We start from the raw sequence: 15,640 nt of genomic DNA, 5'->3' as shown, positions 1-15,640 counted from the left end.
CGAAGTACTTCGACATTTCTAGTCTAGTCTAACTTCAACTCAACTTCAATACGAATACGTTCATTGGTTCATTCCACTGAGCTAGTTCATTCTGTTCTGTTCTAATGTTCTGTTTCTGTCAAACTTCTTTCTCTGACTATGACCTCTGTCACTGTCGGCCAGCCATTTTTACCATCTTATAGCGACAGCGGAAGCGGGAAGAGAAATAATACATTAAATAAATAAATTACTAATACAGCTAATTACTAATACACTTTCCCGAGCTTGTACTTTTCCTTGTACCACTGTGTATGCATCTGTAAGTCAATTGATAATATTTCAAATTATAATTTATGTGTTTTTCTTTTGACACCTTTCTTTCTGGCTCCATCGATTGTTCTTGAACGTTTCAAGGCTTCTTATAACTTAGAAGTACAGTAACTGAAACTGAACGTTCTGAAAGTTCCCGTTGCATTATTTTGTAATACTGGAACTGTAACAGAAAACTGGAACGGGAACGGGCTGTGGAGCATTTTGACGTGCGAATAGTCACTTCGTTATAACAAACTATAATAAGCACATTCGAGAATAAAGTCGAAGTACTTCGAGAAAAAAGTCGCTTACTTCGAGAAAAAAGTCGAAGTACTTCGAGATAAAAGTCGAAGTAGAATGAAAGACAAAAAGAAACAGAATGTCCCTTCAGGGCCGTCGTATCATCTGGTTCAAAATCTATGTTTGTTTCTTAATGTCTAATGGTCTAATACTGGTACTCACATATTCAGGTTTGAGTTTTTTGTCATTGCCCCGGACAGCCGTCCTCTCCAGCTTCTCTACGTTCTGTTCCGTGTACTCCATGTCCTTCAGTCTCAGCTCGTCCATGATGATCTCTAGATCCCTGACAGGGTTCACCTCTCCCTCTACGTGTGTCACATCGTCATCATCAAACGCCCCTGAACACATCATACCAAACAATGTACTCATTAGTTAAGACAGCCTTCCTCTCCAGCTTCTCTACGTTCTGTTCCGTGTACTCCATGTCCTTCAGTCTCAGCTCGTCCATGATGATCTCTAGATCCCTGACAGGGTTCACCTCTCCCTCTACGTGTGTCACATCGTCATCATCAAACGCCCCTGAACACATCATACCAAACAATGTACTCATTAGTTAAGACAGCCTTCCTCTCCAGCTTCTCTACGTTCTGTTCCGTGTACTCCATGTCCTTCAGTCTCAGCTCGTCCATGATGATCTCTAGATCCCTAACAGGGTTCACCTCTCCCTCTACGTGTGTCACATCGTCATCATCAAACGCCCCTGAACACATCATACCAAACAATGTACTCATTAGTTAAGACAGCCTTCCTCTCCAGCTTCTCTACGTTCTGTTCCGTGTACTCCATGTCCTTCAGTCTCAGCTCGTCCATGATGATCTCTAGATCCCTGACAGGGTTCACCTCTCCCTCTACGTGTGTCACATCGTCATCATCAAACGCCCCTGAACACATCATACCAAACAATGTACTCATTAGTTAAGACAGCCTTCCTCTCAGCTTCTCTACGTTCTGTTCCGTGTACTCCATGTCCTTCAGTCTCAGCTCGTCCATGATGATCTCTAGATCCCTGACAGGGTTCACCTCTCCCTCTACGTGTGTCACATCGTCATCATCAAACGCCCCTGAACACATCATACCAAACAATGTACTCATTAGTTAAGACAGCCTTCCTCTCCAGCTTCTCTACGTTCTGTTCCGTGTACTCCATGTCCTTCAGTCTCAGCTCGTCCATGATGATCTCTAGATCCCTGACAGGGTTCACCTCTCCCTCTACGTGTGTCACATCGTCATCATCAAACGCCCCTAGCAGTTGCTATCTGAATTTCATTATTGAATTAAGGAACAATTACGAGTTAAGACACTTATGTACAATTGTATATGCCGTACATATCTATTTTAGTTAGACTTATTGTTTTATATCATCAAATCAAATCAAAATAGCATTTGTTCCGCCAAAATATTTACATCATTTTAACTATGTAGAAATATGTACGTTTATTATCAAATGAGTTTAAGGAATGCCTAATTAGTTCAGATTTAGTTTTCTCTATACACTGATTTTAACAGTGCAATTTATATACTGAAAAAGGCAGCTGTTCAATAGCTAGGCCCTGCGCTATTCTATTAAAACGTTTATGTCACAATAAAGGTAAAGGCCTAATGTGTATTATCTATTTACTGTAGGCAACAAACAGGTTAAATGAATAAAAACTACTTATTTATTGATACAAATATTTGAACCAAAGGACCCATTCTTGAAGTTATTTCCAGTTACTAGTACAATGCTTGTACTGAAAATACAATTAGGTCCTATTATTTTTTTTCATAGAAAAAGATTATTTTGTCAATAGCTTTTTTGCAATTTTAAACTTTGATTGTTCACAAAAAAACTAAATAGGCCTACCGATCCTTTTTTTTTTTTTTTTTTTTTTTTTGAGACTAACAAAAATATTTTGACATGAGACACAAGACAAACTGCAGGCAATAAGGATGAATGAGACCAGCTAGCCAGGTAATTGAGGGTTAGAAGGAGGCTCTCAATAACAGCCAGTCTAGACTTGTGAATTAAAACAGCATTAGGTCCCTGCTATTTTGACCTGCACTTTTTTTCTGGTGACCCAAGGGTGTTATTTGTTGAAAATGAGGTTGATGGCAGTGGTATGGTAACACATTAGAAGTTTCACGTTTATAAATATCTGTAAATTATGTAATTAATCAACTGTGTCGTTACTGGTTGTTTAAAAATAAATTTGTACTAGAGTGCATTTGTACTCAGTGGGGTCTAAGGGAGCTATAGCCACCCCATCGTGTCTAAACTAACACTGGATAAAGCGGAAAAGGTATTGAGGACGGGCGGGTAGCGCGGGGTCATTATGCGCGCCATTCTGAAAACATCGTAAACACTCGGCTTCTAAATCGATATGTCAGTGATTCATCTGCCGCCTGAGCCAAGTTTTTTAATAGGCTAGTGGCGCAGTAGCCTCCGACAGAACATGTTAATTTCGTCCCCCGTTTTGGACGCTGTTTTTCAAAAGATTTTCTTGAAATTTGTTGGTATCAATGTAGTTGAAAAGTTATATTAGAGATCTTATACCATTGATTTTCTTGGATATATCATGTATGAGGGCCCTAGAACCAACATTAACCCTAGGAGTGGCGAGACCGATTTTCAGTATGTGCTTTGTGGAGTGGCACGCTCATTTTGATGAATTTGTAAGGGAGTTCTTCAAAAATCTGTATAAAATTAGTATGTAGTGATAAACTATTGAACCGTATATTCATTTTGTTCGTAATAGTCAGTAGAATTCAAAAATGGTAATACAAACCAATTTTAGAAAGGTAGATTTTTAGAAAAAAGTAAAAAAAAAGAAAATTTATAAATTTTTCAAATTTTATTTCAAAAGCAAACACGTGTCATATGTAACATAATTTTTTATTGCACAATTCAAAATATCCATTTTGTTCAGAATTTATTCCTCTACATAGACATATCATAATATACACAAAAGAATTATTTTTATAGATTTACTAGCAATAATACGGAAAAATTGGAAAACGTCAATTCCTTCAACTACACGTTGATAGATCCACAAATGCCCCCTACTAATAAATCAATATGATAAAACCATACATTTTTTGAAGCCAATAATATAATTCTATATAAGAATAACTAAATAAGATAAGTAATAGAATATTTGGTTTTCACAAAAGCAAAAATGTAAACAAAACAACTGATCAGCTGTTATAGCCCACAAAACTTCACTAACTTTTTATCCTATTTTGGATCACACATGTATAAATATTTATGCAAAATAATGCATAAATATTTCGCCTAATTCAAAATAAAAACCTAAAACGAACATTACACTGTAAAATTAGGGATAAAACCCACACTTCGTCTTTGTTATCGGACAAAAACTCACGACGACGCCGCCATTTTAGGTTAGACGATGACAAGTGTTCTGTTCCTTTAGCTTTGAAAAATCAAAAGCTTCTATTTGTGTGACCAGCCTAACAACATTGAATTCTACTGTCCTTCGTCTACAAGAGCGTATATAAAACAACGTTTTTGTACTTTTCACATTGTATATATATGCGATTTAGAAATCGACATTTTATGTCGATCCGCCACATGAACAATACGTAAAAATAGGCTATTTACAAAAATTGTTCATCAGCTGTTGGAATGTATTATGACGTTATACTTTATACAGAATAAAAGATTTCTTCATGCTTGTTACAGTGGTACCACTTGCTTTTGTCACAGACAAAAATTACGTCTGCTATTTATTTTTGAAATGACTCATCATTTACGATTGCGCAACAAAACATGGCGTTCGTGAGTTCTCGCGTATTTTTCGTTTAAATGTAACTCATTATAAGATCGATGTATTTATGTTATAAGGTTTATTCTTATAATAAAATGAAACTTCGGAATCTTATCTTTCAATTGGTATAAGAGTTATGTCATTTCACCGACTTTAAATGTGCTTAACATGCAACTGAAAAAAAAACGTTACATAAATCGACATATTCTGTCGCCCGCCACTCCAGCGGCACATTTTGAAATCGACATTTTCTGTCGATCTGCCACTCATAGGGTTAATCTCTAAGGAAGAAATGTTTTAACATTATAGGCTATCTTTACACATTCTATCCGGAGCAAGGGACGTCCAAGCCATGTTTTCATTATTTTTTTTCACAGGGGTGAAGAAAACTTAGTAATTTACGGCTGTGCAAAATCTAGGAATTAACAGTGATTAAAAAACGAACAAGAATTTTAAGGATTGTGTTTGTGTTGTACTTCAAGTTATAAAATTATTCCAAATCATGACAATAATGGTTATAAAAAAAGTTGGCAGTTTGGCAAAACTGCTATTCTCAATAAAAGTTGAATGGAGGTTTTAATTTTTTTTACGAAACTTTGGACAAAGAAATGGTCTAAAAAACTGCCATTTTGGACAATTAATTATAACAAGTTTTCGGGGGAAGACCCCCCGGTTAACCACATATCAACGAACAGATCTGCCACTGTTTCAGAATCAGAATCAGAAATATTTATTTGTCATTGGACATTACAAAAGTACTAATCTACTTATCTTGTTATCTACTTATCTTGTTTGTACTAATCTAATAACAAAAGAACATACTCAAATTCTCAATCTTATAAAAGAACACTGAACTTCACGACCCTGTAAAAATAGGTTTAAAAAGGCAAGTCAATACAGTTGGTGAGTATCAGAAAAAATTTATTTTAGGTTATGCTTTTGCTTATTGAGATATTTTGATATAACACACCAAATTTAAAGATGTCCATGAGTGGAGGGTTAAATAGCTCATGGTTTATTATTTTACTTAAGTTTAAAATGTGTAAAAAGATTTGTTTTGTAGGGGAAAATTAAGTGGATGAAAGTTAGAGTTGGTGTTTTTCCTTAGTTTTGATTTTAATCATCACACTTAGAAGCCATTTTGTTATTGAAAAACTGTTTTTTAATAGGCCTATATAATAGTACTGTGATGATTTCTAATATCCTTGATCTTACAACTTTGATCAGCTGACCTGGTTACTATGCAAATTCAACAATTTATTTGAGTAAAAACCAACATTACAGAACAACACAAATAAACAAGTTAAATTTGCATAGTAACCAGGACAGCTGATCAAAGTTGTAATATCAAGGATATTAGAAATCATCACATTCTCCCCTGGTTAAAATTGTGTGCATAGTCTTGTAGGTATTTTGGAAGTCTTTTCTCCCTGAATGGTCTTTGAGAAGTTAATGGTAAATTAGGTACACTTTCACTTGTTTCCATGTCATCAGTTGGATTTTCATTTATTTGTACATAATTTTGTGCCTCATCTTGTTCTAAAAAAAAAAAAAATACAATGCTAAGCTATTATTGAGCAGGTCAATTAGAGTGGCAAGCAGAATGAACATGCGCCCCTTATATTGTACAGCCATCTCAACAATGAATTATTGCTGTTGGATTCATTTGTATCGTAATGTGACCCGCTGTATTGTTGGGATCTTAAATCAACAGAGACCATTGACCATTGACTTGACTTGATATACAGGGTGAATTTTAAATGAGTTCCCCCCCTACTTTTTTCTACATTTCTTAAGATATCATCTCCGGACCACGTCAGATCATTGTTGAGTAGTAAGTACTTCATTTTGACTGGGTATACATTTTTGGCCGCCATCTTGGATCCGCCATATTGGATACAAAGTTTTTTTTTCAAATGTAAAGGTAGGGTTGTGACCCATTATTTCCAACTAGAATTGTACGCTGATTACAATGCCGCAATTAGTTTTTAAAAATCTTGATCCGTTCTAAAGTTATGAGGACTTTTTATAACTTTATTTTTAGCGCATTTTAACATTGTGCATTTACAAACTAAGACCATAATCTCAAAATAGTGCTAGATAAAGATAAGTATACACCACCATTCATTGTCGACTTATTTTCACTTGGTTATGACGGATGTAGTTTTTTCAGCCGCCATCTTGGATCCGTCATTTTGAAATGTGATCAATTAATTTAAATATGAAGGTGGTGTTGTGACCCCTCATTTTGATCTAATTTTTTATGCTGAACTCAATGCCGCAATCCGTTTTTCATTTGCATCTTTGGATTTTGAAATATTGAAATTTTAAATAAGAGTATTTTAATATTTCATCAAGAAAGCTTGATAGCCAAAAACGGATTGCGGCATTGAGTCCAGTATAAAAAAGTAGTTCAAAATGATGGGTCACAACACCACCTTCATATTTAAATTAATTGATCACATTTCAAAATGGCAGATCCAAGATGGCGGCTGAAAAACTACATCCGTCATAACCAAGTGAAAATATGTCGACAATGAATTGTGGTGTATACTTATCTTTATCTAGCACTATTTTGAGATTTTGGTCTTAGTTTGTTAATGGCACAATGTTAAAATGGGCTAAAAATAAAGTTATAAAAATTCCTCATAACTTTAGAACGGATCAAGATTTTTAAAAACTAATTGCGGCATTGTAATCAGCGTACAATTCTAGTTTGAAATAATGGGTCACAACCCTACCTTTGCATTTGCAAAAAAAAAAAACTTTGTATCCAATATGACGGATCCAAGATGGCGGCCAAAAATGTATACCCAGTCAAAATGATGTACTTACTACTCAACAATGATCTGACGTGGTCCGGAGATGATATCTTAAGAAATGTAGAAAAAAGTAAGGGGGAACTCATTTAAAATTCACCCTGTATATAACAATGTATTTGTTTTAGAAGGGACACAGATGTCGAGTCACAATCTCAACACAACCAATAGCAACCTACATCCCACATCTTACCACCTGTTAGAACATATGAAATCTGGGATGATTCCCATGGAAGCAGGAAGCAGGCCATTACCCCATCACAGGTGTCACATCGCATGATCACCTCCAGCCAACATGCAACATCACCACAACCCCACAGATCCATTCATAACCACATAAGGAATCATTTAGTTAAACACTTTTTAAATTCCTCTAATTGAACGTCAGCTTTCAATTTTAGTTTTGTTGTGTTTTTTCTTTTTTTTTCTTATTCGTATAACAGTTGTCACTAATTTTGATAGGTTAACTGTTTGAACTGATTACTACAGTAAACCCTCTTGTGACCAACTTTAAATCAACCACCAACTGGATTAACTGCTTTCGCTCAGGCAAAAATAGAACTAGGTTTATCCATCCTCAGTTTAAAAAGTGATTAATTTAACAGACACTATTTTGTTCCTTTTCTTATCACAGTAATAAATCATAATTGTGTCCGTGTATATGTTATTTCATTTTTTGAACCTCAACAGAAACTCATGTAGGTAAATAAAGGTAGAAATTACTACTGTTTTTTTTTTTCAAGTTAATTGCTGATTTGTTTAAATAGTTTGCAAAAAAAGCAGCTTTCAAAACATTACAGTAGGCTCTCTCACCTTTTAACAAGACATCAGTTTGACTAGACTTGGCAAAAGTGAAATCTCTTTAACAACTGGAAAACAGTTAATTAGAACATCTATTTAACAGTATATTAGACTAAGGCTCAGCAATCAGGTTGCACCTCATTTTGCCTTACTTTACAACAACAAAATTGTGATATTTCAACTATCATTTATTCGATCTTTTTAAAATTGGTGCAGTTTGATAGGAAATTTCAAATGCAAAATAAAAGTGTTCTTGAAATTTTTTTAATAACATCAGCCATTTTTAAGTACCGGTCTATCTTAATTTAAATTATAAAAATTAAAATGTCCCCCATTTTCAAATGTTGAATTGGACCACGATTATTATTTTTTTAACACGGGTCTCTTCTCTCTTCTATTTAGACATGCATATCAAGTTCCATTGGCTTAATCAAAACAGTCCCTAGATAAAAATGTTTCTGTAAAAAATACAAAATCGCGGACATCTGGTTAACTAAGGGATTTTGGAACATGGATTTTATTCTCGATTTTCTCCTGGTTCTAACCCAAGGAATCACTATGTAAATTATGTCCCCACCTTTTTTGAACACCCTGTAAATCTTGTCTTCACAACAGAAGCCCTCAGAGCCACGTTTAGAATATCGCAGGGTTCATTCAATTTTATCCATTATTTACAGGATGTTGGGAATTTATAGAATTTCTTGCAAGCCCCTCTTTCAAGCAACACAATATTCTTACAATTCTATTTGAATACATTCCCAGTTATCTGTCCGTAATTTAAAAGAAAATCTTATCTTTTTAACCGCAGTACCTTAAAATCTGTATACTCTCAGACAGAGTAACATTATAAACAGCTTTATATTCAGCTTTATAAACACAGGGTGAAATTCTTTGAAAGATTAACAGCATTAGGTTCGTCAACATGCTGCTCGGACCCCTTAAAGTAGAGCAAGACACAGCGGTGGAAAGCCTACAAATAGAACAAGCTCCTTAGTATGTTCTGTCGGAGTGTAGTAGTATTTATATTATTTAGCGTTTAGTTTTATTTCTACTATAATACAGATTTACTCTGTGACTTACGACAGAGATGGAAGATAGCGTCACATGCCTTGATGTGAGAGAGGAAGGCATTGCCCAGCCCCTGGCCCTCAGCCGCTCCCTTCACCAGACCAGCAATGTCCACTACGTTGAGGAAAGCGGGCACTTTGCTGTAAAACACAAACTCTGAGTACAGTAGTTACAGAAAACACTCATGTTGTAAACAGGTTAAAATTACTGGTAACTGTCCTTTGATTCTTATACTCATGTATTGAACTAATTGAACTTAAAAAAAATAAGGCAGTCATGTGCATTGAAACGTGTCCAATATAGGCCTACACTAGGAGCAGATTAATCAAAATGCAGTTACAGATATTTTAACCTTTTTGACAATGATTAATGTTGTAAAAAGGTTGAAATGTTGTCAACGTAGTTTGGAATAAACACAACAACATGTATACTCAACACTCTTACAACTACCTTAAGCTATAAAATTATAATACCATAGATACTCCCAGATTTTAACAGCTGAAGCCAATTTTATTGTTAGCTCTGTACGTCCAACTGTAGAGGTCGTGTTTTGTTTTCAATTTTTGTTCTTGTTATTTCAGTCATTTAAAACCTTGATATAACCATAAACAATAACTGGTCTCCTAGTTAAATAACCAATATGATAATCTATATCTATATCTATACTATTATATAAAAATCTAATGGTGTCTGTCTGTATGTGTGTTACTAATAGGTGCAAAAACTACTAAACCAACTGGGCTTAAATATTACAAAAATATACCTACCATACCAAGGACCATTATAGGACTATTCACATTTCGATACTGACCGTAGGCTTTGCCCCTTTGGCTTTAAAAGCTCTGATGTGAACATTTTAAAAGTAAATATTGATAGGTCTCCATGGCTGCGAGAACACTAACAATGTTTGTTTACATTTGCTTTGACATTTAAATGTATACAAGAAGAACTGCTAAACTGCATATATCACAATTTCAGACAGCTGATACAAAGAAATTAAATATAATATTTTCCATAACTATTAGGTAGGTTTATTTTAATCTAACCTTTTATCATGGATTATTTATTCTAAAACTATGTCGATGATTATATAAAAAAAAACTGATTCTGTAACCGCTGTATCAACTCAAGGCCCCACTACAACTCCGGCTCTGCTCTGCTTTGGATTTTTTAAATCGTCTAAGTTATGAAAATAATGTTATTGATATGTTTTCATGGAAACAGTATGAAAATTACAATGTATAGATGTTTTGTATGCATTTGGAGGCTACTTTAAATAAATCCTAACTACTTAACATGTGTTAGATTAACTTAACATAACTTGCACATCACATTGTTTTTTATATGTATATTTAGGTAAATTAAGTTATTGTGTTTTGCTAAACCTATGCTTTAATTTAACCAAAGAATATCATCAATAACTAAATTGTACGTTGTTGATTTTTGTTTTTTTAAATCTGTTGTATATGTGTAACTATATTTAATTATCAAATGGTAATACAAAATACTCTTATTTTATCTTAACTAACATAGCTTTCAGTTCACATTTACTTTATTTGATACTTTTGTTATTTGTGTTTTGCCACACCACTGATTAAATTAAACCAAGGAAAATATCATAAAACTAAGCAGTACACAGTGTTCTTTTGTTTCTAAAATTAATGAAATATCTGTTACTATGTTTACTTAATGGTAAGTGTGAAAATGTAAAGGAAATGTACGATGGAACTGATTAAAAGAACTATAATTATTTGGTTTAAGATGTTTATAATATTTTTGTAGAGTAGAATCAGAGATGCAATGAAACATACTGTATTTGCTATTACATTTTTTAGTCCTTGATGCTTTGATAATCATATTAGTTTTGTCTGCTGTCTTTAATGCAAAATTATTTGTTAAACATTTTTAGTACCTCTAGATATAGTTCCTTTTATATTTCAAAAGACTGTATTGATAAGGCACAGCAATATTTCTAAAGCTTATAACAGCTGACTTAGTTTTGCTAATGATTTATTGTGAGTGAAGAAACTGAAGATGGAAGAATTTGTGATTTAATATAAAGAAGAGTGAAATTAAAAAAATATATATTCATTTAAATTTAATAATTAGTATTTTTGCAACTTCCAAATTGAAATTTAAAATGTCAATAATAAATTAAAAGATATGTTATTAAGGGAGATGAAGGTAAATCATGTATGTCAAAGTTTTATTCAAAGATTTGGTCAGTTTTTCTCATATCAGCCTACACAAGATTTAAAATTAATCAAAACCAAAATGGTGGTATCCACTACTTACCAGATTTAAAAGTCATAACTTAAACGTTTCTATTAAGGCTATAAAAGTTGAATTTTGTTTCTAAAAGCGTTGGCGGATGTGTACCTAACTATTATATGCAACAGATGTAAAGATTAAAATGTTTCTATTTTGTGTCCTCTTCCCGTTGCAAAGCACGGGTAGAACAGCTAGTACTTAATGTTTTAAATATTTTCGGTGAGTTATTTTGCGAGATCAAACAGGCTAACAAAGTTATCTTGATTAACCTTTGATCATTCAGTTTTAATATTGTTTGTGAGGGTAATCTCAAAGTGAACCTACAGAATACTTCATTCACGAGCATCAAGCACAGGATATGGTGTCAATACAATGGTTTATTTTTCTTTCTTTTAGTTACATGATAAGATTTTTAGTCCAATCGTAGATATGGTCAATATGGTCAACTAGAGGAGGGTGATAACACAAACTTGGTGTCGGCTCCAAACAAACATTTTCAATAAATAGGACGTCTGACTATGCCAAGATGGTAGTCGACGTATTTCCACTCTCGGTCTGATACATACATTATACTGCAATTCTTGCAACATGGCTTGCCGGTCCTGCCATTACGAAGCATAATATCCCCAAGGACAAGCCCTACACCAGAAAAGTCTCAAAGTATATTTATCAATTTGGAAACGTTAAGGCTGTGCAGTATAAAAAGGTAGATTGCGCTGTATTTAGCTTCTTGTGAAAAGAAGATAAGGAACGAGAGAGATAGTGGTAGACAATGATTGCAGGGGAAGTGATATGCGGACAAGTCGACCAGTGTGTGAACGTGGCTGTTAGATAGAACAAATGCTACTTTAATCATCACATTTCAGACTATATCAATTAATAATCCTGATAGAATATATCTTTTTATGATCATCTTTCAAGGCCTGTAATATGTAGATACCCTCTGGGTAGACGGTTAGTTAGGTAAAAAGGTAATATTTGGCTATGTTGGCAATAGGATCAGTTAAACATGTTGTTTAACTAGATTGTGGAATATTTACGGCCTCTTTATAACAGAAGTTAGAGAAAGTAGAATATTTATTTTACTACTATACATCTAATAGAGACCTCAAGCCTACTCCTACTCCAACGCCTAGCCTCAGCTTATCCCAAGTTGGTAAATTCATGAATAGAATCGCTATGTGTAATTGACAAAATCCATAAAATCCCGCCACCCAATGATCACGGGGTCTCCAGGTATAAAATTTCCGAAATTCATTCATGAGGGACGGACGGGCAAACACTTATACGCGACCTCGGGAAATAAAATAACCCACGGCGCCTACGAGCGATTTACCAATACGTGGATGGCGACAAAAATAATCACCGCTAAATAAAACCCCTCAGACAAAGTTAAGTGAGGAAGGCACCTGCTTGTGCCACTTTACAGTGCCTTGTTCTGACTTCTGAGTAAATCAACATATGTCTATAAATTATTGCCAACCCATCTACAGTATATCAATGTACAGTATATTATTTATTTCGGGCTTTCAGCATAATGTTATGTTGGGCCGTTATATTATCGCCTCAGTTTGTACATTATTCATATTTTAAGACTATTGTGTAAACAGCTCGCCATCTTGTAAATTAACTTGTCTGTTTGTTAATTGGCTGGTTTTTGTAAAAATAAAAAAGCTGTGCCCATTGACATTGGCCATTGCCCTAAAAATGACTATATGAAGCTCCCCGTTAGTAGCCTATACACCACTACACCAGTCCTCTAAACAATAAAACAAACTTGGATAATATTGTTGTAAAAAGCTGTATGCAGACATTTTCGAACAGTTGTATATTGGAAATGTATAGCTTTACCAAAGAAACTAGCAGCTGTGTCCGTAATTCGGTCCGGGAATATGTACTATACAATCACTTGTTTAGTAGTTCGAATTTATAAACAAAAAGCCACCAAATTTATACAAAAAATTATATATTGTAATTGTCCTACTGTTTATGTAAAAATATATCAATAACATTATTTTCATAACTTCTTCAAACCCCTATAACACTATAACAAAAAGAAAGCAGAGCCTGGATTGATACAAAAACGGTTATAGATTTTTTCCATAATCAATGACAGAGTTTTATAATAAAATCTATGACAAAGTTTTAGGATAAATAAACCTACCACATAGTTGTTTGAAATTTCAATAATTTGTTTTGATTAGCTATCTGAAATTGTGACGACAATAATGGGTTTTTACATACCTCCGTCAAATAGTCCAATCGTTGGACTATTTGACGGAGGTATGTAAAAACCCTATTACTGTCGTAACAGTATAGTCCAGTGGCCAGAAACTTGAATTTTGAAATTGTGAAATAAGCATTTGACAGTTCTGCTTGTTAACATTTAAATGTCAACGCAAAGCTAAACATGAGTTTACTCATGCTTCCATGGAGGCCAATCAATATTTACTTTTGAAATCCTCACCTCAAAACTCTGGACATCCAAGGGGCGTAGCCCGAGAGGAAATCAGGGAAGTGAATAGGCCTGACATTCCTAGATATGGGGACCATCTTTGCTGTATTGGTTTAGTATTGGCAGTCGTGACAGCCACCCAGACACACACAACCTCAGTTGTATAATGGTAAAGATATAAACCAGCATATTCCAAAATAGTTTACACCACACTACATTATTTTGACGAACTTCCCACGCAAGGATTTAGTCCAGAAAACAGCTGTTTGCCGCCAGCTTATTCAAATGGGGTTTCATTGCGTACTACTGTACTGCAATGAGTTTTACCGGACACCAATCAGCTGATTATACTGTATTTAGGTGGCAATGAATGGTTATAAACAAAAACATAACCTTTCTTAGAGGTTATGACTAGTGATTTTTAGTCCTTTAGTTGGTGGAAATATATAAGGATCTGTACAGATTTATTATTATGGCGTAAACTATCGTACGTAACTCGTCCAAAATGTGTGTACCGGACTCGTATGGTAATCCCAACGACCACACTCGTCCGGTAAACACTTAATTTCAGGACTAGTAACGTAATATACTATTACGCAACACTACACTATTTTGACGAACTTCCCACGCAAGGATTTAGTCCAGAAAACAGCTGTTTGCCGCCAGTTTAATCAAATGGGGTTTCATTGCGTACTACTGTACTGTAATGAGTTTTACCGGACACTAATCAGCTGATTATACTATATTTGGGTGGCAATGAGTGGTTATAAACAAAAACATAACCGAGAGGTTATGACCAGTGATTTTTAAAACGTTTTTATTAGCTCGCTTTCTTGTCCGGTACAAACTTTGCAATCAATTTTATACTAACTTCCCGATGAGCTAGAGACTTGAAACACAGCTCACAAAATGGAAGACAATGCAATATTATATCATTTAATTTTCACATTTCCCTAGGGCTACGCCCCATTGGCTTGTTTTTATTAACTCGCTTTCTTGCAAATTTTGACACTTCCCGATGAGCTAGAGACTTGAAACTTGAAACATAGCTCACAAATGGATGACCATGCAATATTATATCATTTAATTTTCATATTTCCCTTGGGCTACGCCCCATGGGCTTGTTTTTATTAGCCCGGTTTCCTACAAATTTTTATATCAATTTCAAACTAAGTTCCCGATGAGCTAGAGACTTGAAATTTGAAACATAGCTCACAAATGGATGACAATGCAATATTATATCATTTAATTTTCATATTTTCCTTGGGCTACGCCCCATCGGCTTCCAAATTTTCCATGTTTACATTTTGAAAGAATGTAAATATATCAATTAATTTAAGTCAGCTGTAAATACTTTATTTTGACAGTTCGAAGAGCAGAGGTTAAGAGGTACAGGTTATGCTCCCAAGAGATTCTTTACAAACATTATAAAATAAAGATAAACAATCTGATTGCAGATATAAAGGTGTTGTTAATAATATAAATTGTTATTTATTAAGTATTCTATAAAGTAAACAATAAATTAAATTATATATTTATAGTTTAGTAGGTAGGTCATACATAATTATATGAAAAAAAACTCAAATAAACCTTAGATTTCCCACATGCCTCTGTTAGAAAAAGATATATATAGTTGCCTCTGTTAGAAAAAGATATATATAGTTGCCTCTGTTAGAAAAAGATATATATAGTTGCCTCTGTTAGAAAAAGATATATATAGTTGCCTCTGTTTCTAGTATAGATGCTTGAAATATATGTAACATCTACACACATTAAAACTAAAAAGTAGAAAATAATTTATAAATATGTGGAGAGTAAAAATACTTTTAATATTTAAAGCGAAAAACGTGGGGTGCATGCAATTGATA

The 15,640-nt window shown here is 34.1% G+C and overlaps 1 protein-coding gene across 1 annotated transcript in view; it reads right to left on the bottom strand.

The window, feature by feature from the left end:
• The window catches only part of LOC128981916 (obg-like ATPase 1), a 110,446-nt gene that overhangs the window by 37,479 nt on the left and 57,327 nt on the right, over window positions 1-15,640 (bottom strand). The window contains exons 4-5 of the mRNA XM_054400910.1: window positions 9,059-9,186; window positions 754-929 (exon numbers count right to left, since the gene is read on the bottom strand). Of these exons, the coding sequence (XP_054256885.1) occupies window positions 754-929; window positions 9,059-9,186 (304 nt within the window). The remainder of the gene's footprint in view (window positions 1-753; window positions 930-9,058; window positions 9,187-15,640) is intronic.

Source organism: Macrosteles quadrilineatus, unplaced genomic scaffold, assembly GCF_028750875.1.
Source record: "Macrosteles quadrilineatus isolate MER2022 unplaced genomic scaffold, UCM_ALF_1.0 Scaffold_1__1_contigs__length_201487025, whole genome shotgun sequence".
NCBI classification, from domain to species: Eukaryota; Metazoa; Arthropoda; class Insecta; order Hemiptera; family Cicadellidae; genus Macrosteles; species Macrosteles quadrilineatus.
The sequence above is the reverse complement of the archived record's forward strand: the minus strand, read 5'-3'. Positions and strand labels throughout refer to the sequence as shown.